At 46.6% G+C, this 25,427-nt stretch overlaps 1 protein-coding gene across 6 annotated transcripts in view; it reads left to right on the top strand.

Annotated features, from left to right (window-relative positions):
• npnta (nephronectin a) overlaps positions 1-25,427 on the top strand; it is a 32,365-nt gene that overhangs the window by 5,597 nt on the left and 1,341 nt on the right. The window contains exons 3-13 of one of the 6 annotated variants that reach the window (XM_076974912.1): positions 3,909-3,959; positions 6,494-6,586; positions 9,617-9,712; positions 12,645-12,764; positions 15,932-16,051; positions 17,588-17,722; positions 19,200-19,325; positions 21,099-21,527; positions 23,427-23,516; positions 24,037-24,135; positions 24,502-24,761. In XM_076974912.1, the coding sequence (XP_076831027.1) occupies positions 3,909-3,959; positions 6,494-6,586; positions 9,617-9,712; positions 12,645-12,764; positions 15,932-16,051; positions 17,588-17,722; positions 19,200-19,325; positions 21,099-21,527; positions 23,427-23,516; positions 24,037-24,135; positions 24,502-24,761 (1,619 nt within the window). The remainder of the gene's footprint in view (positions 1-3,908; positions 3,960-6,493; positions 6,587-9,616; positions 9,713-12,644; positions 12,765-15,931; positions 16,052-17,587; positions 17,723-19,199; positions 19,326-21,098; positions 21,528-23,426; positions 23,517-24,036; positions 24,136-24,501; positions 24,762-25,427) is intronic. The other 5 variants (XM_076974913.1, XM_076974916.1, XM_076974914.1 and 2 more) reach the window with 5 other exon arrangements.

The following is a 25,427-nucleotide window of genomic DNA, read 5'->3' on the forward strand; positions in this document are numbered from 1 at the left end:
AACGTCACCGTTTCATCACTAATTTGTCAGTATGGTTTGTTGTGAATTAAATGCAAATATGGCAGAGCTGGTGACTTGCATTAAGTCAGGAAGCACCATAGATTTAACACCCTGATAGATTTTCAAATATCCACACACACACACACATAATACAATTACTTCAAAACTTAAGCAATAATGCTTCTTTTTAGCAATACTAAGAGCATCAATCCTATTAGCACTGGGAGAAGTAATATAGGAAAATACAGGAAACATAGAATAATTCCAAAATATTCAACAGACAATAACCCATGCACTGATCATATAATGTTGATTGGAGTGAGCTCACCGAGCACCTTCAGAATGAACGTGCAATCACTGGAGACGTCCACAGAACTGCAGTATTCATGAGTTCCTCTCGAACTGTACTCACTGTGATGAGCCCTCTCCAAAAGGGGGAAAAAAACCCCCACCATATTTATCTCTTCTGCCAGAACTCTCCCTGCACGAATGAACCCATTTCGTCAAATTTATAGAACATTCAGGGGATGGGATACAACCACTCGCTCTAAAACCATTAGCATGCTTCATTTAGCTGCTGCCGTGTGGTACGTGCAGGCAAGGAAGAGAGCGCTGATACGGCCCATCTCTGCCCAAATATTTAGCTTCATCGGGGGCTGGAAATAGCCCTGCGCACGGGGTAATTGCGCTACGGAGACGCGCGAGGGTATTATTTGCGAGGTGAGAGAGTCCCGTGGCTTGACAAATGTGCGGTGTACTCCGCATGGCTTGTGCACGCGATGCTCCAACTGTTGCTTTAGCTGGGGGGTGTGGCGCGATGTATATCTGGGTTCACTCTCGCACTGATTGGACCAGGAAGTGGTTTGTATCCCCAATCAGGTGGCGGTGCAGGACCTAACGGCTAATGCGCTTCTCTAACCCATGGTGTAGGATGTGTCACAGAGCTGAGTGGCAAATCGCTCTTATCTCATTTAGCTCATCTGCTTGCTGTCACCGTATAAGTGTGGCAGTATGAAATGAATCACTGGTGCATCCCTGTAATTTTCTGTTTTGGAGATAAGTGGGGGGTGAATGTGCACATGTCTCTCGTATTTCCTCTGGTGCTCTCTCTATCTCTCTCTCTCTCTGTCAGGGGTCCCCGACTAGAAACAAAACCTCCTCGTCTTAACCAAATGTGATATGAACAGGAGCAGGACTGCGTCTCCAGCCTGGGAACGACCGATATGAAGTGCTATAAAAACAATCAGATGGAGCCGATCACAGCGTGGCCTTTCTCACAGGGGCTGTATGTGGGGGTCGGCACTGAGCACGCGTACCAGTAAACCCAGTAAACCCAGCGTGACCCGCTCACAGCCTGCGCGAGGGCAATCAGCAGCTCTTCATGTCAGCTGCTGATAATTGAAAATGTGGTGGAAGACGACATGCAGCTCCTGGCCCTGCTGGTTGCCCCCCCCCCCCCCCCCCCCCAACCCCCTCACTCTCCCCTCCCTCCCTCCCCATCTGCTAACGGATGGAGCTAACTGAACAGGATGCAGTCTAGCTGCAGCCTTGGGGAAGGAGGCCCCTAACCCTGGCATGGCCGGAGGTGGGCTTTCTGGAGGTGGGGTTTCTGGAGGTGGGGTTTCTGGAGGTGGGGTTTCTGGAGGTGGGGTTTCTGGAGGTGGGGTTTTCTGGAGGTGGGGTTTCTGGAGGTGGGGTTTCTGGAGGTGGGGTTTTCTGGAGGTGGGGTTTTCTGGAGGTGGGGATTCTGGAGGTGGGGATTCTGGAGTTAAATGGCTTCAACAGTGATCCACCTACATCAGGAGCTGCTGAGCCAGACCCTACACTGGTGCTCAGTGATGGGCTGGAGATCCAGACTTCTGCTCGGTGTCCATGAAGGAGCTGGACTCGGGAAGCAAGGGCCTTACTTCACTCGATCAGTACACTTACTTTCACCCGAAGAAGCATCATTATTACTCTAGTCAGAGTTCTGAAGATTCATGTGAAGTACCATTTCATCACAGTCACTCCTGGAGTTCTGAAGATCTGAAGTAAAGTAGGAAGGAAACCCTTTTCAGTTCAAAGTACAGAAAATGTCAATGAAAAATGTATTCTAGTCAGGGGGAAGGTATGAAATTTGCGAGAGAAGGGACAGGTTGACACTGACATTGAATATACAGTCTGGAGAACCTTTTAAGCAAGATATATCTCAAATCTCTCTCTCTCTCTCTCTCTCTCTCTCTCTCTCACTCTTATTTTTTTTCTGAGTGGATTTACACTGGGAAGATTAAGTTCACATTAACTCTCTCTAACACGGTCTACTGCTTTGATCCCACTGGCAGATTCCAAAAACCAGGGGGATTTGGATCTGTCAAAGAGCCTCTTTCTGCATACTTAGTTCCTGATTAGAGTACAAAGAAGCCTGGATTAGATCTGCAGTTTTAATTGGTAACATAAACCAATACACAATCTCAAGATGACAGATATGAGTATAGCTGGTGGTAATAAATATAGCCTCATGAATGCACAGTGGAAATGCAGCAATGATACGTACCAAAAACACAGATAAATCAGGACAGTAAAAGTGGTGTGGGGAGGGGAGAGTACAGGACAGCACACTGATTAAAATGTTGTAGTCCACTGGTTCTCATCTTAGGGGATATTGGATATGAGCTCTCTGTAGGTAGTAAGATTATAAGACTACTACCAGCATTTATGCCTGATAGGTTAGATGACTCTGTATCAGGAAATCTGGCTGCCTATATCTCTTGCTACTATATTTTTTATTGCTGCTATATTTGTAAGGGACCAATGATAAATTCACCTCTGATAAGAAAAGAAGGACAAAAGTTCACCAGCAACATTTGGTTCCAAAATAACAAAAAAGTTTTAAAATATCAGTTTGTCTTGACATGAGCTGGAACAGGTGTAGAACTGAATCCCCAGTGTACACACAAATTCTCTAATACTCTGACTAATTACATCAACATCCAAGTGACATTTGTAGTGAAAACACAAAATGTTAAAAGGTAGCACCTTTGATTAATGTAGCACTTTTCTTTAAGGTAGCACCTTTCTTTAAGACTCAATGTAAACAGACAGCGGTGGATAAACTATAATGAAGCATTTTGTAAAAATCTGTGCTTCAGTGTCACAGCTATGGCCAAGAATCTGAAGAGACTGGCACTGAGGATTTGTATGTTTTAATGAGATACTTGGGTTGTCAGGGGCCAGTGACCCCTCTTTTAGGTCAATAAAGTTTTTTTTCGAGTGGCACAGTTACACAAAATAGAATTTTCCATTTGCAATATGCACTGAGAAAGTAAAAGAACCGAAACAAAACAAAAAGACTCGTGTGGCCGTCTGAGTGAAGTGCTGCTAACGCAGTCTAAATGAACTGCTGTCTGAGTTAAGAATGCTGCTTACAATGTCTAAATGCTTTATTTTTTCTGAGAAGAAATTTCAATAAATCAATAATAATAGAAAAGTACTGTTTGTGAGCGTGGTGAGGCAAAGCAGTCTAAGACGTCCTTGTGTGTGTGTCCTTTCTTTATGTAATGAAGTGACTGGTCCGATATTAAAGGCCTAAGGCAGCATAACAAACCCTGAAAAAACATTCTTCTGCTTCCCCCGCTCAGGTTTACAACTTGAAAATTAACTCAGGAACTCCCCCGAGAGAAGAAACAAACCAAAAAAACCCACGTCTTCCCTCACTATTACATTGTTTGCTCTGGCACCAAATGAAATGTGAGAGACTATGTGTGTGTGTGTGTGCGTGTGTGTGTGAGCGTGTGTTAGTGTACATTATATATGTGGCATAAAGAATGCTTGTCTGTCACAGCATGGCTCCTCTGTGATGTTTTCACCTCATGCAGTCAGAGCTTGCGATGTCTTCTGCCCGTCTTCAGTGTTGGCCGTTTGTTTTGCAGCCCTCTACGTCTTAACCCACAGGGTATTCGGGATACGGTGCCAGGCACAAGGTTAGCACCATCCATCTCCTTTTGCACTCTTCTTGGCTCATGTCTTCCTGCGGACACGTCCTCCGGTTCCTCAGGTCCGGGTTATTTATGGGCGCCCCACGGTCACTCCTGCTTGGCGCTGAGGGCCTGTGAACGTTTCCCACCCGCCTGTGTTTGTGCCGCTGAGCTTAAGGAGCACGACTGTCCAACACACCCACCATACAGTCTGGTGTTTTATTTTTTTTAACCTTTCTGAGATCTTCCCTCCTTGACATCAGCCCATGTGGAGACCGACATAGTCACCCTGTTCGTTGCTCATGCTGTCAGATGTTTCAAGTGTCACTTGAATTCTCGTTCTTTTAAATAGATGCTGCTCAAAATATGTTTGAACAGGATCCTGTACAGAAATGGATTAAATGTCGACTCTGGCTTTAATCAGTGCCGGCGTTGGTATCGGGTCTTCAAGAAAGACCCGGAGTTGGAATCGGGTCTTTCCTATTTTACGCAGGAGAATTGTACTTTGTTATATCTCTAATATCTTCTCTTCATTCCCATATTGTTGAACATTTAAATTACACTACACCAATGAGATGACTTCCGGCAAAAGAACTGGGAGCTACTAAATACTGGCCCTCCCATGTTAATGCCAGCAGTGATCATCAGCAAACTCCTGTGTCATGGTAATCAGTCGTGTTAATCTGCTGAGCCCGGGGCTGGCTGTAGTGTTGGTCAGCGCTGGGTATTTCCCCTGGCATGGCCTGCATGTGGCACGCATGCTCCCAGAACTGGGCCTCCTCAGCGCCAGGCGTGGGGGGAGAGGTTTCCCCTTACACTCAGCCCCCCCCATAAGCCCTTGCTGTCACACCGGTGCTTAAAAATATAACCCCGGGCCCCGTGCAGGCAGCATCTACCCCAGACTAATCCCATGATTTCATTGGGTTTGGTAGCTGACTGGCTCGCCAGATAAGGCAGTGACCTGGAAAAACTCTCGACGTCCCGATTTTGCCTTTCGCTGAGACCGTCTCTCCACGCATGGCTCTGCCACCCAGTTTATGAGCTGCTGATTGCACTCTGATGTTTTTAACTGGAGGGGAGGTTCGATCTGGTGACTGGGGCTTTTATGGCTTAGTGCCCCACGCCCCCGTCCGACAGGACTGGTTAAAGTCACGGCATGCGCTCCCCTGTGATTAGCTTACGTAGCCTAATAAGGCAAAATTGCACTGGGTCATTCTTATCTGCCTGAATTTAGAGATCGGGCCTAATGCCTTTTTCGCCTTTGAATGTACCGCAAGCTGTGCTCAGAGGGTGAAAATCGATATCTGTGTTGCTTTCATGTCTAAAGCACACGCACAAAGCTCGGGTTCTGCTCGGGCGGTTCCCTAATCACTGATCAAATAATTACAGACTGGGGTCACTCATCTGCTCTTCCTGATTATAAGGAAGGAAAGCTTTCACTTATTTGGTGCATCTGGCCAACTGAAAGCTTCTATTGTTCCCAGTACAATCATTTAGCATTCAGAAGCATCGTAACCACGACAGCAAGACGAGACTGTTTGGCCCAGCATGCTCTTTGCTGGGATCCTGGTATTATCCAGGCTGCTGTTGTTTTTGTGGAGATCAGTGAAGCAAAGTGCGAGGACGGAGGTTCCTGTCGGAGAAGAGCCCGGCGCGTGCTCCTCCCATCTGGCTGCTCACCCAGCTGCCGCCGTTGAGGTGCGTCGGGGCCGTGTGGAGGCAGATGGAGGTGGCTGGCCTGCCTGGCCTTTATTTTGTCACCTCTCTTCCTCTCCATGCCCACATTGGGCATAATTAGCACCACTGATGGGCCAGTATTATGACAGACTTAATGAAGCTTTTAATGGAAATTAGTCTCGGCTGGCTGGAGGTGGTCGTTCAGGCTGGGCGAGAGAGCGGCACAGCGCGAGCGGCGCGAGCGTCTCGGCTCCCCCAGCCGCCCCGCCCCTCCGCCACGCCCCTCCGCACCGTCCTGTCATTTCCAGAGGAAGTGCTCGCCGGCGGGCTCCTCCGTTGTGGATGTCTGGAAGAGTGAACGTTCACTGCTCACTCTCTCCACACTCAGAGGCTTTCTGTGTTCCTTCAGATCTGAGGATCCACGTTGGAGCTGAGAAGGCTCTCTCTGGATACAGCTCTGGGCTGTGTCCCAATCCAAATGCTAGCTGTAATGACTCATAAAGCTGAGGTGCATAGTGGTATGCACTCCGTATGGCCCTGGACCATTAAAACCGGCCAAACGAAAGCCAATGAATCACTGTGTAAAAGAGCCAGTGATCCAAATGAAAGTTTTTTATTGAAATGGCTCCACAATTTACCTCACGTAAAAAACAAACATTCTGAAGTCTCCATCACATCACACGAAATCTCTTCTTCTCTCAGTGTTTCAGTGCTTAATGCATTAGGTGTTACGTATGGTAAAGCAGCCTCAAGCCATCACGACTTTGTTTGAAACACACTCTTCACTGCTGAATGTCTCAGAGGTATCATTTGCTACTGAATGTCACTGACTGCTCTCTCTGCCCATATGGGAATATCTACAGCTGTTTGTCAGTTTGGATGCAAGCATGGTGACTGCCACGCCCCCAACACCTGCAAGTGCCACCCGGGCTTCACAGGAAAGACCTGCAACCAAGGTGAGTGCTTCTTCACGCCGTTCCACACGCTGTTCCACACGCTGTTCCACACACCCTTCTCAAATATATGCACGCACACGTTCTGTCGCTGTCTCTTTCATTTGCTCCCTAACACACACACACACTAAACACACACACACAAACACACAAAAAAACCCCACTTCACCAGCTGGCAACAAAAGCAAAACATGTCACTCACAGTGATTTTCTTCGATATGGAAAATGGATTTTTTTTATAGGAGGGTAAGAAAAAAATTGCAGAAACAAGCCAACACTTCCGATTTCCCATTGCTAACATATGTAGCACTATATACTACACTCCTTCTCTCCTTCTCCATTTTTTTGGGGGGGATTAATCAGGTCCTTCTCACCTCAGCCGTACGTGTTTTACTCCAGCGGTATGTCCTTCCGCCTCTGTTTGCAGGCTTCATTCTGTGGCGCTCGGCGGGGTTGGTGCCATGCCCATTATAAAAGGGCTTAATCAGCAGAATGGATAAGCAATAATGTTTGAAGCTCCGCTTCAGGGAGTGAGGCCACTCTTTAAGAGATACAATCTCAATTACCGCACTGTGATTACTCAGAATAAAACCAGCTGCTGGGAGCAACTCTATCCAAAGAAATCGGGAGAGTAGGGTATGGCCATAGTGGATAACCCTTCAATTTAAACTTTACGTAGATATACCTAAAGCAGAATGCTGTGGAGATGTGAGTGAAATCTTTGCCCTGAGAGAAGGAGCAGGTGTTATTAGAAGGAGGGAGTGGGGGACAGGAAAGCAAAAGCCCTCAGAAATGTGCAACTGAGTCGTCTCGTTTTCTCAGGCTGATGCAGGATCGTGTTTTCCTGCCGTGTGCACCGGAGAGAGCGCCGGAAATGATTGCCTCACCGTAACGGATGACATCGTTATCGATTTAATTACACTTGTGTGATGCGCATGCAGAAGGGTAAAAGGACTGACGGAGGGAACGACATGGCGGGGGAGTCGGAATTCTCCTTTGTCTGGGACAGCCGGTGCTGTTCGGAACCGTTGCTTGGCTGCACGTTGAAATCTCATTTCGTTCTGCTTTTCTGCCAAGGGTGACCTTGAGAGACCTAATGAAGGACGGTGTGGCAAAGACTCCTGGGTAGACGTTTCATCCTGAGTCATATTTCATAACTGTTTTTTTAAGGACTGCTGCAGCTCGACTGTGGATTGTTTTGGTGTGTGTGCACCAGCACGGTTGCATCTGTCCCTGTAGTGACAGAGCTATTCACACAGATGTGTCTACCCACAAAGCACCACTCTCCACAATGGACTTGTGTAGACAGACAAACAGAGTTCAGGCATTTTGATGAACAAGACTGTTAGAACAGAGCAAATGTGTGCTCCAAAGGAATCTGAATGGACACAGAGTATATCGAAAGAATATGGCTATACATGAAATTGTTCTTAAATCATATGATTTGTGGAATATTCAGTCATATTTGTTTATAGATTGAGTTCAAATCTGAATTTGAAAAATATGCATATGAATTACCTTATGTGCATAAGAAATATGAATAATGCATGTGGTAAACAGATAACCATGCAGTCTCTGAGATTAGCATTGTTGATATTAGGACCCGATATTCATGAAAGACGAGATTAATGTTGTCCATCAGCATAAGGGAAGGCTCGGTAAAATGCCATGAACTGCATTTCAAGGAGTGCCCCATGGCTGTATATTTGTTCCTGCCAACTTCAGCATTTCTCAACAGTGCAGCCCAATCAGTCACACAAATCTGGCTTTTTAAACTGGATTCCAATTAAATCATCATTATCATTAACCCCTCTTGATCTCCATTTTGTGCCGAGTGCCCAGACTTGCTCATCACTGAAGCATCACTGTCACACTGGTGAGTTAAGGCAGATGGGTGTCTTCGCCCAGAACAAATAAACTCATTAAGGCACTAATCCATTTAACACGGGGATGGCATCGGGCCACGCTTCACCTAGCACGGATCAAATCATTTTAATAAGATGATTATTTTCTGTGGGGGACTTTAGAAATTATATTCTGCCCACCTGCTGTGCCTGATGTTTATCAAGAATATAGAAGGCCTTATGTTATGTATATTTTGAATTGACAAGTTACTGGTCCTTTGGTTCAGTGGAGCTTTTTGCTTTTGCTTTATTTCGTATAATGCACCTTTAGCAGTCACTGTTCAGTGCCTGCCCTCCTCATGTCTTTGGAAGTGTTTCTATTCGCAGAACATCAGCTCAGATATGGATTTACTTGTCTGGCTCCAGCTATCGCTGATAAATGAGTGTACAGTTTAAAATCAACAAAGTCTGGATCCCTTATCCGCCTGTTTGATTTCCGTGTAAGCCATGCACGCGGGATAACGTGTCGTGTTTTTGCAGCTTTGGCTGCCTGCTTCTTTCTGATATTTATAAGTTGAAAGCAAGACCGAGCTGAGAGGATTAGGAGACGTGCTTTACATGTCATCATATAATTAGCCGTAAAGTGGCAGCATTTTTCAATTAGAGCGGCATGTGCTCGGCCTGGTCCCCGTGTCTGCTGTGTCCAGGATGACGCGCGGTCGGTGGCTAGAGCTGCCACGCGCTGACCAGGACTGACACGGCACAGGTGAGCACAGGTGAGCTGTAAGGCTCCGTTTTGTGCCATGCTCGGAAGGCTCCGGATTCGCGTGCCCGCTAAATCTCTTTGAACGTTTTTGATGTATGATGTTTGTCGCTGACGATAGTGTTGGCTGGGTCCGGCCGTTTCGGACGTGACTGCGACACGGCGGTTGAGCTGTGCGGAAGCCTGCGGGGCAGAGAGGCGAGTCTGGTCGCACACCAGTCGCTCTCCACAGCTCAGGAACGTGACTCACACAAGCCTAATCCGCTTTACTGCACAATATCCTCCCTCCCTTCCCCAGGAATGTGGACCTGTAAAAGGTGTATAATCTGTTGGATGTTTTCATTGATGTCCTTTCTGCTTGTATTGTCTGTATCTCTCTCTCCCTCTCCCTTCCCCCAATCCCCCCCTCTCCCTATAATCTGTAAGAAGATGAACAGGACTATATAAACCCCCTTATTTGGGACAGTCACCCCCCTATCTTTGTTCCCATGGACCAGCAGCCACTGGGGGTGCCGCTGGAGGGTGAGCAATTCCACTGGTCATGGGGCGACCCCCCTCTTCGCCCCCCCACCCCTCTCTCCAGCATCTGCATGGCGTAGCCCGTTCAGCTCAGCTAAATGAGAGCGAATCCCACCCCCATTCCCACTCTGCGTGTGGTACATCCCAGAGCCGGCATGGCTGGAATGACACCTGAAAATGAAGCATGCCACCTTTCTTATTCTCTCCATCTCTCTAGATTCCTTTGAGAAGCTGAATTATGGCACCTTGTGCACTCACTTTCCTTCTCTCTCGCAAACACACACACACACACACACACACAGCGTATCTGTCAGTCTTTCTTGATTCTGAGCTCGCTGAACTAGTGAGTTATGCCATCTCTCGTGTGTTAGCACCAGGAGTTGCACGAGCCACGCCTCTCTCCCCTCTCCTGCCTCACGCACCTGTCCCCTGGTTTTCCCTCTCTTACCGAGCTCATCTACAGCTCCTCTACAAACACAAACGCTCTTATTGTGATTCTCTTGTGCTCTGAATCTCTGAATGCTGCGTAGAGTGTTGTGTACAGTGTAAAATGCCTGTTCTTGTGTCTGGGCGATTTGCCAGTATGGTGTTGCTGTCATTACACGTGATGCAAATGTGGACGTCCACTGTTTTTATTACATTGGTTTCAGTGTTTGTTCTTAATATTCCTTTTCTGTATATTCTTTGTACAACAGAAATATTGCTTTGCTCTTTCTCGCTGCATCATTTAATATGTTTTTCCGCAATACATTTTCAATGAGCACTTTGAGCTGTACGCCAGGCTGACCTACCCCTCTCTTTTTCTACCTTTCCCCTCACCCTATCTCTCTCTCTGTCCTTCTCTCCCTCCCTCTCTCCTCCTAACCTTTCTCTCTCTGTCCTTCTCTCCATCTCTATCCCTCTCTCCTCCTTCCTGGATGCCTGCTCCTGGAACCCCCATTGTGACATGTAAATCCTGCAGTTTCAGCTACCCTGATGGCGTGTAGTGCTACGCTGACTCTCCACACAGTATCCCAGAATGCCCTGCGTGGCCCCAGTGCCAAGCTGATGACCCCCTGTGGTCACCCACATCTGGCAGCGTTGGCCCGCGGTCCAAACTCCACCATCAGGGCGGTTCCTCAGATTAAGATTAAGGAGATGCAGATTAGTGGGGAGGAGTGCAGGCCAAGTGCTCATGGAGAGAACCACTCATTACGTTTACACAGGGCCAACGCAGCCATTGCATTGTGGGAAATGCAATGCCTGTGTACCTGGATGGCATGTTAGGTTAGATGTGAGGCTCTCTGCTGATTCTGCTTTAGAGGACAGTAGTCCACATTCTCCTCTCCTTTCCCTTTGAGACTAAGAATACAAATGTAATAGCCCCATACTGTCAAAATGGAATCGTAGCTTTTTAATTATTCTTCAGTCTGTTCCATTTGCCCTTTGTACCTTATTCCATTAAACCCATTACCACATTTCAGTGACCTCTGACAGATGCAAATGCAGTGAATGCTTATGATATCGACAAGAAAAGCATATTTCTTTAGAAGGTTCCACCGTAGAGCATTTTGCAATTATGTTTCTAATCATTAGGTGTTAATTAAACTGCTATTTAATTGGGAAAAGCAAGATTGACGTAAGGATGGTCATTTTTCCAGTAGACACAGGCAGAGGAGACCTGTTCTCTTTTTGACCTTTAACTCTTGAGTGTGTGCAGCTTTGGCAAAGGAGTGGTGTGGAAGGGTCAGTGCAGAAGCCATTTATTTGGGTCAGACATTGATGCATTTAGTTCAAATTTTTGTTTTGTTTTGTTTTTTTATTTAGACATTTGACATTTTAAGAGCATTTGTATGTCTCAAACTCTAAAGCCTACCCACCGCATCCCTTTATGTTTATATTGACCAGCTTGTTGTTGTTGTTTGCATCACACCAAATTTTCAACGAATGCAACACTTAACACAATCCCTCCCGACCGTTGATCATGTGACCTCTTGGCTGTTCATGCAGTAGAACACACCGTTATACTATTTATACTGTCGACTGCCAAATATAGCACACATGTAGTTCCGCTGAATGCATTCCTTGCGTAGCCCATAGCTAAAGGCGGCGCCATTCTCTCTGAGACTGTGCCACGCCAAAGCTGCTGGGCCACCCTTGCCAGGGGATCTCCTTTCACTGGCGTGTGAATCACGCCGCGGGCATGACCCAGATGCCAGCGGACAGTGCAGCGTCCAGTATGGAGATGTGACACATGCCTGCACGACGGTGACTCACACAGACACTCGGCTCTTCGCACTCTTCAACTGCTGCTTCACGTTGGACGTCAGCCAAGCTGAAACCCCCACTGGAGTTCACAGCACCACCCGTGGGTGGAGAGAGGTCTTTATCTTCATGTGGGCGGGCTGGAATCCTCCCTGTTCTTGTCCCACGTTCACTAGGCTGACTTCCTGAGATTCATTTCCAGAGCATGTTGACTTTTCTGTGTGCTCTCTGAGGTTTGGGCTAGTCCTGTTATCTCAGCTCAACAGATCTGTTTCCAATAATATTTTAAAAAGGCAAGAGGGGGATGAATTGTTGACATTTACTGTCACAGGTACATCTAGGTGGGGGAGACATACATTATCTTTAGATGTTCATCTAGGTGGCAAAAACACCCAGAGAACTACTGCACAGTGAGTGGTTAAGAGTGTGGAGGGAAAAGCTTTTCGTCTATTAGCAGGTAATTAAAAGGTTTGCTCCAACAACATCCACATGGTGAAGGTCTTGAGGGTGGGCCTGTTGAGACAAGGTTCCATATCCTCCCATCCACCTTCCTCCCGCAGCTTTACAGCTTGGAGGGGATTGACCCCTGACCTTTGACTTCTGGCTAATGCCATTCACACCCCTCCACCCAAGACTCCTGTCTGGATGCTTTAACCCATCTCTCTCTCTCTTTCTTTTTCCTCCCTCGCAGACCTGAACGAGTGTGGCCTGAAACCTCGCCCCTGCAAACACAGGTGCATGAACACATATGGCAGTTACAAGTGCTACTGCCTGAACGGCTACATGCTCCTGCCCGACGGCACCTGCGGAAGTGAGTAACACCCCCCCCACCCCCCGGCACCTCCCTGCTGCACCTCCCTCTAGCGGGCTGGCTACTTGTCTGGGAGCTGATTGATAGGAGGAGGAAACTTAGGCGTTCACCTTAACAAGCAGACATTTCTGCACTAAACACACTTCACGCTCTGTACGGTGTCTTCACAGGCGCCTTACATCAGTTCAGCTGAAATACCAATAGATCAAAACTTGCTGAAGGCTAACATTAAGAAAACAGTCAAAGATGTGTCCTACTGTGGTAAGACTAGAAGCCTGACTTGTGAATGACGGCTCATGCGAAATCTGTACTGACAGGACACACCCCCCCCCCCCCCCCCATTTTTCTTGCATTTTGAAATTCGGTCTGCTGAAAATAGCACCCACCCACCTCAGAAACCTGCAGTCCTTCCTTGCGTCTTACTCTTCTGTGTAATATAGCTCCCCACTACATGTTTTCCCTCTAAAGCATATCCTTGCAATTACATTTTTTTCCCTCTCTTCAGAGAAATGTTTTCCCCCTCAGCAGAACCTCTATCAGCCAGCACCCCTCTCTGTGGAAGGTTTTAAAATGACTCAAATGAAAAATGAGGGGTGAGAGAGATGTGAACTCCGGCCCCTCCAGTAAAGCCGGCTTCTTATTGCTGGCCCAGAGCTACGCTGCCTGCACTGAGAAGCCCTTGCCCGGGCCTGCCTCACGGCAACAGCTGCAAACCGCTCCGCAAACATGTCGGCCAGCTGATCGGCATGCAGGCCTAGGTCTTTGAAGTGGGTGTTAAAGAGTTAAAGACCTCTTCCACAGCTCGTGGTTTTCGAGAAGTTTTAGATGTGGAACAAGCGATTTCTCCTTGACGTCATGAAATATTGGGTTGTTTTGGTCCCACGACTGACCAAATAACTTATTTTGACATTGGGATCAGACGAGACCTCTGGAGTTGTCCCAGCGAAAGATAAACAAGTATGCTTCCCACCTTGAGAGCCACACTCAGCACATTCAGGTTCGGTTATTGAGCAAACCTCCCGCCATTTAAGAAACATTAATTCTGTCAAGTTGTCATAGAAATGTCTGCTGAATGTGAGTCAATACATCTTCAGCCAATAAAACCAACTCTTTTTCTACTACCAAATAGCTGGGCTGGAGCTAATAGCTTCGCTTGGTCTTTGCCCTGCTTCACATTGTTCAGATCGCAGCTGCTTGACAGAGAGCAGCTGAGGTTTTTAATACTCCGAGCGAGTACCTTTGCAACTCTCCTTTTCTTTCTTGTGTTTCTTGGCTCATGGGCACAGTAAGTGATTTCAACTTCTTGCTATTTGTGAGAAAGAATCTTGAAATCTTGGATCACCTTCTGTTGGCAGAGAGGACAATTTTTCCTCAGTGGATTGTGGGAAATCTGGAGTAGTAACGGGTGGTCATCTGCTCCGGTACCTGTTCGCCTGAGGGTCAGGTGCCCTGCTTACTCCTCAGTCTGTGATATAACCCCAAACCCAAAATAGCGTTTAAAGAGTATTAGATGCAAAATGAACGAACAACAACAAAACCCCACACATAAACATTTTGACATTGTTTAAAAAGGCCTTCACTGACATCAAAGTTCTTTGGAACTCTTTATGTATCACAAACTAAATATAAAAATTATTTCTGTATGTTCTATAAAAATAAATATCTCTATGTTATATAATTAGACTGAAGCTGATTTAAGCAAAACGACTCAAGCAGACTGGTTTATATCCTCCTTCCTCTCTTTCTTAAGGGAATATGCATGTTTTAGCTCTTTCAAGTTTTAGGTTTACGGGCAACAGTGTGACTTGCTTTCAGATCACCTACTTTTGAAAAGTTTGATAATGGTTTAGAGATATTACTGGGAAAGAATCCACACTGAGAGCAAAAGGACCACTGCAGATAGATCCCGTAAGTGGGTCTCGGACAGGGATTAATGCAAAAGTAAAAGAAATAAGCACCTAAAATCTGTCCGTACATGTAACACACATCTTCATATACACGTGTGTTAAAATTCACCTCTCCAGTGATGAATTAAACCCTAAAAATAGAATAACAGAACAGAATAACAAAACCTAGATTGCTCAGGTAACTACACAAATCTCAGCCTGACCTAACACACTTCTGCTTCACACAGGACACTCTGCACCTTTACCGCTCTCAGTCGAGTTAATTCCTCAGTCTCTGCACCTTTACCGCTCTCAGTCGAGTTAACTCCGCAGTTTCTGCACCTTTACCGCCCTCAGTCGAGTTAACCCCTCAGTTTCTGCACCTTTACCGTTCTCAGTCAATTTAACTCCCTAGTCTACCACATCCAGACCTACACAATGCAGTGCGTAGACTCATCCTCCATGGAAACAAAATACAATCCTTCTCTCCCCATCAAATGTGGAATAATAGACTCTAAACCCCGTAAGGAACAGGGTGCCGTGTGCTCTGAACCCTACAGGGCTCTGTATAATATGTTCTACCTCAATAGAACACTAGCGCAAAAACACTGTACACAGCCTGAACAGCAGGCTGCACTATAGAGGCCACTGCCAACCAGGTGAGATACAAAATACAAACTCGGTAATCTTTCCTTGCACAACCATCAACAGAATATCGCACATAAGTGGTCACACACTCGCCTCTGCACACAGTGCCTCTTCATCTCACTAGATGTGTAGACAGCACACTTTATAACCCCCACACAACGTGGTCAGCCACTCTGAGACCTTGTCACGTGTGAAGTTTACCTTTCTGATCTACATCACCAACATTCACAACATATCCCTAATTATGTACACGTTTCTGCCTCCGTCTGATGAGGATGACTTTGGATCAGAACAGCTCAGTTCAGACATAAGCATGTCCATCGCCGTCAGTCAAGTCTGGCATCCCCGTCATGCTCAGCCAGCATGATGAATGAAAACGGGCCCCGGTCATGCCCTGGTCAGAACACACATCATGGTCTACACCCGGTTGCACAGAATTCCATTAAAATGTATTCTGTATCAAACACTCTAATCCTAGTCTTAACCATAATAATAACCATAATAATAAATGAATTCTCCCTGGTCATAGCCTGGAAACACTGGCTTTGCTCTTGTTGTTTATCAACATGCCCGAACTCACACATCTCTCCTCTCTTGTGTGTGTGTGTGTGTGTGTGTGTGTGTGTGTCTCAGACGCCCGGACGTGCGGCATGGCTAACTGCCAGTATGGCTGTGAGGTGATGAAAGGTGAGGTTCGGTGCCAGTGTCCATCACCAGGACTGCAGCTCGCCTCGGACAGCAGGACATGCGTGGGTATGTGCTTTGGTACTGTGTGTGTGTGTGTGTGTGTGTGTGTGTGTGTGTGTGTGTGTGGATACTCCGCCACCCTGTAAGTCCTGCTAACGCCTGACGCTTTACTTTGAAGTCAAAAGCACTTTTCTCCCAGAGAGGCTTTCAGCTCACCACAGCTCTCCCCTTTTCTCTCTTTTTGCTGCTGCATGGTGATCAAACATGGGGTCGTTTTTTTGTTCTTCTTGTTGTTGTCGTTTCTTGGTGGTGATGATTGCAAACCCTCATCAGCAGGAACATGGTTTTTCATGAATTTCAAACAACGTTAAAGCATTAAGATTCTCGCATGCCTCTCTCTGGTCCTCTAGAGGTATTCAGCCAGCTCTTGACAGCCAAATGATAAGCACTTCTCTGTGATTCTCTAATTACAGTGTACATGTACAGAGAGTACAGAGGGTGGTGCTCACTAATGACCATATTAATGCCATTCCACAGGTGCACAAGCATTTGTGCACTGTGTGTCTCTTTCTCTTCCGTCACACGTCAGCACATAGGGCACTAAATCAGCAATGGGATGGGAACAAATTGGACCTGTTAACCCCTGTCACGTTTTAAGCACATTCCTCTTCGACTAGGGATGAGCTAAACCCTTCACAACGGCCTCCTTCATTTTTCACGTTCCCCTCTGTGGCCCCGTGTTCACCATGGGGGCGGGGCGGGGGAGGTGTGCACCGGCGGAGCCCCGCCTCCTCCAAATAAAAAGCCCATCAATCACAGGGGCCGCTACAACGTTGACAAAGCACAGGTGTTCTGCTTTCAAAGTATTTTAGGAGCTTTTCCAAGCCCAAGGGAGGGCGGAACGGCAGTGAGACAGAACGCTTTGAAACCCTGTCCGCTTGTCTTTCAGCTTTTGGTGCTACTGGTCTTTTGCATCGGATCATATTTTATGTACTGCAGACATTAGTCATTCTGTGGAAATGAGAACGTCCGCGTCCTTCTCGCGGCAGGGATGTGGATGACGAGGCTTTCGATATATGTGTTCCTCTGGCCTTCCTTTCTCAAGCAGATCTCAAGCAGTACAGAATGAATAATGGTGTAATCTCTCATTCTGCTTCTTGGCTGACTGAGCGACACAAACAAGAACAGAGAAACAAATGAGATGTTTCTGGACTCCAGGGAGGCGGCGGTTGGCTCAGCTGTAGGGCGCGAGACCGAGAGCAGCTGGTCAGGCCGCTGTCTCCTGCGCTTCGGACTCCTTCTGTTGCACACGGACATTTACTGCACATACAGCAGAATTCACAGCGCTAGCCATTAGTAAAACGCCCCAGCTAATGTGAATTATGCAGGGTGTAATTCAGCGCTGCTGGAATGGGAGTGGAACGAATCCGTGAGACGAACCCATGGCCGTGCATCTGCAGATAGCTCCGCCCTGAGGCTTTAGCCCCTCCTCTCCAGGGCTTTCTTCCTGTCCCCCCTTTATCCGTTCCCCCGCCCCCTGGTCTGGGTAATATGAATGCAGGAAGTAGAAGAGGATGATGGTGGGGGATGTTGTGTTTTCAGACGTGGACGAGTGTGCCAGTGGCCGTGCTGTGTGTCCGCGCCTCCGCCAGTGCGTAAACACCTTCGGCAGCTACATCTGCAAGTGCCACAAAGGCTTCGACCTGCAGTACATCAGTGGGAAGTACCAGTGTATCGGTGAGAAGCTCACACACACACACACACACACACACACACACACAGACACCCACACATACACACACACACACACAGCCTTCTGGGAAATTTGCCTTAAATGTGGTTAGCGTTAATGCATGTTCATGAGAGAAATCAGGAGATAATGAAAATGCAAGCAATTACTGGAGCAGTTATTCATAATTATCAAAGATATTAAAGGCATCATTGAAATATTTATTGTTTTTAAAGATTAATAAGAAAAAAAGACATAGAAAGACAAATAATAAGAAATAAGAAAGATAATAAGAAAGACAAAGACATTCAGTCACCACAGTAATCACGCAGAAGTCATTACACATTAAGTTTTTTTTTTAAGTTGCAAAGTGAATCACATACTGTACACACATACATTCAGTCAGCTGTGTCCAAATTTTGACTGGTAGTGTATATATATGGCGTATGTGGCGTAGCTACGAAAACGAAATCACCAGATTTCACAGAGTCTGCCACATCAAAATGGCTCTGGAAAGTCAGCTGTTCCAGTGGGGAAACATTGGCAGTCTGTGTTAACCACATGTAAGGTGATGGAGCATCTGAAGAAATCCACAACAATAAAATACAATTCTTTGCCAAATAGGACAGGACTCCAAGGAGCACTCTCACCGCATTTAGCACTTTAAAACATCTAAACATGGTGACAACCTAAAACATTTTAATAATTTCTCATTAATTCAAGGAACACAATTTGAAAATCTCAGACTTTTACTGCATTGTCAGAACATTTCCATACTAGTGGCTTTAGCAGAGTGACATTTAGGACTTTAAAGGTGAGCAGGAACGTATGGTCACATAGGAGTGAGATTCTGTTGAAAAATGTCAACTTCTATTCGTGGATGTTGATGGAACAACAAAAATTAATATGTGTAATAATGGAAGTATTTTTATATATTCCATACTCTTCAAGAAAGGTACTTTTCCCACTTTGCTGTAGAATTTGTCTGTGAATTAAAAGTAATTAACAGTTAATTACAAGTTTCTTACAAGGTTTTCATGCTAGCATGAGTGACCTTTTTAAACATTTTGCTTATAGGATTACCACTTCTTGCTTGTGTGATGCGTAGGTTCAACTTATATTCACCTCTTACCTTGAGCTAAGAATTGCTTATTGGCAAAGACTTTCACTTTATATGAATTTCTTTTCATAGTTGAGAACTGTATGCTCAGGTCGTGTTTCTCTGTACAGGTACAGAGTTACATTATGGACCGTATTGATCAGACCAGACATGTTGGTGGCTAGGCTATTAGGTGCATAGCTACACCACAGAACGTATTGATGAGACTAGACATGTTAGTGGCTATTAGCTAATAGCCCCAGAGAGATTTCATATTGATCTCCACCTATCATTTAGTCATATTAACCGCAAGCGCCTTCGCGTACACGTTGCTGCATGCGGTCGGTGTTCTACGGGTCTTAGCGTGTCGCGCGTCCTCCTTTCAGATGTGGACGAGTGCTCGACGGGGCAGCACCGCTGTGGTGCGTACTCCACCTGCTACAACACGCCGGGCTCCTTCAAGTGCAAATGCAAGGAAGGATTCAGCGGCAGTGCGGGCTACGACTGCAAACGTGAGTAATGCACCGAGCGTTGGAGGCAATGCCGTCGGAGTAATGCCACTCTTATCCCTCCCAGTAGGTGCCCCGTTGTCTGGGGGCGGATGTTGGCCTCGTTGTCTCCAGGCATGTTGCTCAGTCTCTAGCGCATGCTGTCCTGTGATTACATTGAAGCGGCACGAGGGCCGCAGTTGTGAGAGAGGAACGCACGTCCAGAATCAACCACGGCTCCTCGGGGTCTTAACAGGTTTATACTCCGTCAAGCTGGAATCGTGCTCTTCAGGTGTTGACAGAGACGGCTGCAAAGCTGGAAAGAAGGGCCGTTAAAGAGACGCTCCTCTGGAAGCAGTCCTGATGGCCTCTCAGCACTTGGGGGACATTTGGGATCTTTTGCCTCCAATGGTGCTACTCTGGATTGTATTGATTCCTTTCAGAGGTGGGGAGAGCAGAGCTCTTCGTGCCCCCACCCTGTCGTCACTTCCCTTGGGTGTCTATTGTCTGTTCCTCATCCTGTCAGCCACGTCTTCAGGTTCACGGCACTGGCGTTCCGGTCTTAACATACAAACAATGGCATAGTGTTGCCTTGGAGCGTGAAATAGCAACCTCAGCAATACACTCTCCGCATACATGTCTTCAGACCTCACACAAACACACACACACACACACACTCCCCCCCCTAGGCCACACTGTGTCTTCTTCTCACCAGCCTACACTCCACTGACAAGACCCAGAGGCTTAGCTCCTGCTTGTTCAGTGAGGCAGAAAAACATTAAAATCAATGAAGGACTTGATTCCCTGGACAGTGAGGCCCATCTCGACTGGCACAAGGAGCTGTTAGCATTCAGACTGAGATACCCATGGACATCACAACCTGAATTTGCACGACATGGCCCACCCGACTGACATGTTTGTTGGTACAACACCAGACCATAGTCAGATTCACTGTTTTCATAACCAGATATAGATGATGTAGGTTAGTTATGAGCAGTGATTTACCATTAGTTTTAATATCCTTGAAGCAGAGGTAACTGACTCCATAACAGCCATATACTTATATGAACTTACATGGAACTGTTCTGAGATCAGTAGTTGACTCTAGAATTTCTCTTTTTATAAGTAGGCCTATTTGACCTCAGGTGTTTCTCGGAGGTTTGAATTATGTCCTGTGGGGAATCGCATATCAAAGCTCTTGTGTAGCCTCAGAGATGTCCCTCACACGCATGCAAATGAGACGGTCTCAGCAACGCACTCATATTTCGTCATTTCGGCTGACTAACTATGCCTGCAGTGCATCCGTAACTGGGATTGGGAGGGAAGGAAGGGCGTCAAAAGTTAAAGAAGTTTTCAGTTTGTGGTAAATATTCATGTCCTCCTAGAACCCTGAAATAACTCAAACAAGCACTGGGTGCCACTTTACTTTCTGTTTACACATTAATTTAATTGGGAAACAGAAGCAAAAACAGTTTAGGTTGGCCTTAAAATGCTTTAGGTTGGTTTTACAGCCTGGGACAAACATTGGATCATGACAAGGTGTGGGTGACTCATTCTGGTTCTCATTTAGTGGTCCTGGCTATTGCTGTGTTATGTGGTGTTTTAATTTATGCATGTGTTTTTTAGCTTTTGGGGGAAATTAGATCAATCTCTGCAATAAACAATTAAAACAATAATATATGCAAGACAAATCTAATATTCTGAACAAAATAGAAATGTTCAACAATAATATGAGGTAACTGTGCTATCTGTAAATGACTAGCCATGTGTTTGATGAGTCATTTTCTATTTATTTAGCCATCCCCAAAGTGATTATTGAGCCTCCCAGACCTGGAAAAATCCCTCCTGGCAACAGTAACAGGATTCCAGACACGGATCATAAGAGGACCACCACTACGGTTCGACCTCCAGTGACATCTAAGAGGATCTCCCCAACAAGCTCTCCGTCCACCACCAAAGCTCCTCCACCCCCAAAGAAAGTCTTTCCACCGCCCAAGAAACCAGCCATACCGACCCGCAGTCCCCCTAGGCCCACTCCCAGACCCCCTGCCGTGGTCATCCCAAAGCCCAAAATCCCACCTCATCAGCACACCACAACCCAGGTGCCAACACCCACACAAAAAGTCCCTCTCATCCCCACACGCCGGCCAACCAGCTTGCCGGGAACCACTGTGGACAACACCATCCACAAGGACATCACAGAGAAACAAAGAGGAGACGTCCACAGTAAGTCCATGACAGGACACTTGGCGAAAACCAAACCTTATCATTATTATTCTTCTGGGGTCGTCTTTTCATGATATTTGACACTGTTACCAACTTAATCGAAGACCATGTTTATGTTCAGTAGTGTCCCTTGACTGATAGGATTTTATATATATATAAAAAGTGCTTTGGGTTCACTAGCAGTTTTTTTTAATGGAAAGGAAAATTGAATCTGAAAGCCTCCTCTTCCAGATGGCAGCCCATAATGAGAACAGAAAAAAACTGCCTCAGCGATTATGTTACTGGTCAGCAGTGCCAAGGAACATCAATCACTTACTGAGTGCTGGAACCGAACGCGTACACAATGGCTGTAAAAATGTTGTGGGTGGGATGTCGGACGAACAGAGAAGCACCTCATTAGCACCAAATCTCGGAGTTTGATTAGAAACAATAATTATGGTGGGGAGCCGTGGTGGCAGCGTAGCTCGTGCGGGCGGAGCCTCGCCAGCTGCACTCGCCTGCAGCAAAAGAACTGCAGCGTTTGTCCGTTTCATGGTTGATTTCTCAGCGGTGGAAGGTGAGTGTGCCTGCTAAGTACTGTTTCCAGATTGAAAATAGGGAGGGAGCTGAAATCAATGGAGTAATCACAAACCAAGGCCTGGCTGGGTAGCGCTTATCTACTTGTTGTTATCCTGCCCTATAATTGGCATGTACACAGAGCAGCAAAATGTCAGTCACCTCCCCTCAGGTTAGGGCTTTGCGCGGCTAGATCATCTTCCCTCGAGCGTTTGTTTGTCTCCTCTGAACACTGTTCTAGTTGACATTCCGAGCATCTGCGCCAACCAAATCAGTCGAATGGGATTAAGGATTAGTGGAGATGGAGAAGGGAGATCAAAGTGTGATCTAAAATTAGGAAAGCGAACGCTTGAACGAAGGCCTGGGCGCCAGGCTGCGAACGGCCGTCAGTCCACTCGGGATTAACCGAAACGAGATTGACTGGGATTTACCGAACCCAGGGTAGGCATAGCCGGTCGAAGTGTGCGGTCTGGCGCTGGATTAGGTGGGCTCCCGTTCCTTCGCATGTTGCTGGGGTGAATTTCCGCATCATCATTCAGTTCACCCAGACCTCCTGCCATTAGTCCTGATCTGGCAGCCTCTCCGGTATGAACCTGCCCCAGTGCCCTATAGCAACCACCACCACCACCACCCGGCGTGCCGCCGCCAGCTGTTCACCTCTTCACAGCAGAAATGCCAATCGAAACGTGTAATAAGAACTGATAGTACATGCAAACCCAAGCAGGTTTGTTTGAAATAACTCTCCTGGCTTCCAAAGTGCTGCCAAAGAGAGCTTTGCTACCAGAGGGGTTGCCACGGCCCGAGCTTCAGTGTAGTGAGTTGCGTTTGACTGTTTTAAGGCGAGCATGGTAGCAGCTGTGCTACGCGTGCACATCTGTGTGTACTGGCTTCTCTTCTGAACGCGGCACTGCTGGTGGCCGCATAATTTGGGTTGCCAGACCACTTCCAAACGAGCAGTGACGGTGACACGTATAAAAACCTCAGCATCACTGCTGGGGTTGCTACACCCGTTCTAGTGCGAAACCCCCTGCTGTTTCCCAACCACGTCAGAGCTGTGGCTCTGGAAATAATACCTGCCCAGGTACTGTGAGCAGTGACGAAGCAGACGGAGAGAGGCCGACTAATTCTTCAAGGCACCGTAAATGTATCTGTAAGATTGCTCTGTCTAGCGTGGTGTCCACTGAGTGCCGATGCAAAGCACGTGTTTAATCAACTCTATGTTCAATTCAATTATTCATGTACTTTCTGTAGCTTTTGTTCTTCTTTGGTCCTGTCTCAATAAGCCAAGGACAAATTCTGAAGAATGGTTTAAATGATTTTTTTACTTATTTCTATTCCCTACAGTACCACGGAATCATGGCCAGAACAATGTTCTTGGTGTTGATTTAGACATCGAACTGGGTAACACGGAAGAAGAGCTCAGCGATGACCCTGGTAGGAGTTCTACCACTTCTACCTCACTGACTTCTCAAAACTGATTCAGTAGTCCAGGGGACGAGACACTTCATATGGCTGATATGGGTCACAGCTACAAACATGTACTGCATGGCATGTTTCCTGGACATGCGGTTTGGGGATGAATCACGGTGCTGAGGCTGAACTGAGAATCTTTTTTTAGTCCAGAATAAGGGTCAGTGTGTGCCTGGGAAGGCAGCCCGTTTCCTTATCCGGTGTGTCACGTGCACACTGTTAAAAATGAGGTCAAGAGTGCACTAATTGTCTAATGATTTCATGCTAAGCCAGGGTTTTGGCACTAAGCAGCAGAAATGCATCAGTACTCTGGCACTGGCCGAGCTTGTGTTCGCTCATTAATGCGCATGAACACTCATTTCTGTGACCGGGTGATGGCTGCGTGATGGATGGTGGCCCATGTTTAAATCCATGTTTTTAAAGATATGCCTGCATGGTTGTTCTTTAAATGAAAAATGTTTTTTTGACATGCCGTGCCCTGCAGAGGCCGGGGATCTGAGCTGCTCTTTCGACGATGGGCTTTGTGACTGGATCCAGAACAGAGAGGGAGACGTACACTGGGAGACGGTGCCAGACCCTTCAGGTGACATCTACACACAGGAATTTATCTGACTGGACACTGTAAAAACAAGCCTGACACTGAAGTAATAGCACTCGTGACACTGACCACACTAGCAGGACCAAAACAAACATGACACTAGCTGGACAGAGACATCAAAGCACTGATGCGAATAAAAACAGACAAGATGGCATGCATATGAATGCATATTCATTGTGCATATGCATACATATTGATGGGCTAATTAATGTGATCCTTATTCATTACAAACATTAGCTTTTTGATCGGGGTATACTTTTAACTGACTGTAAAGTGTTTACTTCGAGATAAACACAGAAGACGTCATTGCTTTAGACCCATGCATGGTGTGCATTTGCTGCTTGGTTTCAGGGGGCAGGTACCTGACCATCTTGGAGCCCCTGCGTAAGAGGAGTGGGCGGGGAGCCCAGCTGCTCCTCCCCTTGGCCACGCCCTGGAACGAGGGCAACCTGTGCCTGGCGTTCCGCCACAAGATGGCGGGCCACCACGTGGGCGTGTTGCAGGTGTTCGTGCAGAAGGGCCGACAGCACAGTCCCGCCGTCTGGGGTCGCACAGGGGGCAACGGCTGGCGCTCCACCCAGATTACCCTCTGGGGCAATGGACTGGAGAGTGTGAGTAGTAGTAGTAGTAGTAGTAATAGTAGTAATAACTATTTCTTTAACACCATTCATCTTTCGTGCAGATGTTACAGCATTATATATTTTACAATTTGCCCTTAAGTTGGTATTTCAAGCACAAAGAACTGCAAAGTGTGAATAATGACAATAATAATGACTTTTTATAAAGCACCTTCGATACAAATTTCACAGTGTTGTGTAGTTCGCATTTAAAGTGGGCACATAATTATTCTCAGTGCACAGAGGTGGAGCATTACAGGAGTACTTCAACCAAAAATGCTGAGGGGACTTAAAATGAAAGCTAATGGGGGATCAGTTAACCTGCGCTCCCCTGCGCAGTCGGCCTGTTACTGTTCATTCATTTCGGGGGATTCCTTTAAGCATCTACGTAGAACTAATGGGAATATAATTCCTTCAGATTGCAGTTTGCATCTAAAGATTTGCACACTTCATTTGACATTGTGTTGACATTCAGCGAAAAATCACTAATGGGCTTGAAACAAATGTGACCAAGAACACAGTGAGTGATGGAGAGTTTTCGTTTTGTGTCCAGACTGCCCCTTAAAACATGCTCTGCTGAGCAGAACCACTAGAATGACATCGAGATCATAAGCATGGCAATTACTGCTAATTAATTTGCAATGTGTCATACTCAGTGCC

The sequence above is a fragment of the Brachyhypopomus gauderio genome, chromosome 15 (assembly GCF_052324685.1).
Source record: "Brachyhypopomus gauderio isolate BG-103 chromosome 15, BGAUD_0.2, whole genome shotgun sequence".
Lineage (NCBI taxonomy): Eukaryota > Metazoa > Chordata > Actinopteri > Gymnotiformes > Hypopomidae > Brachyhypopomus > Brachyhypopomus gauderio.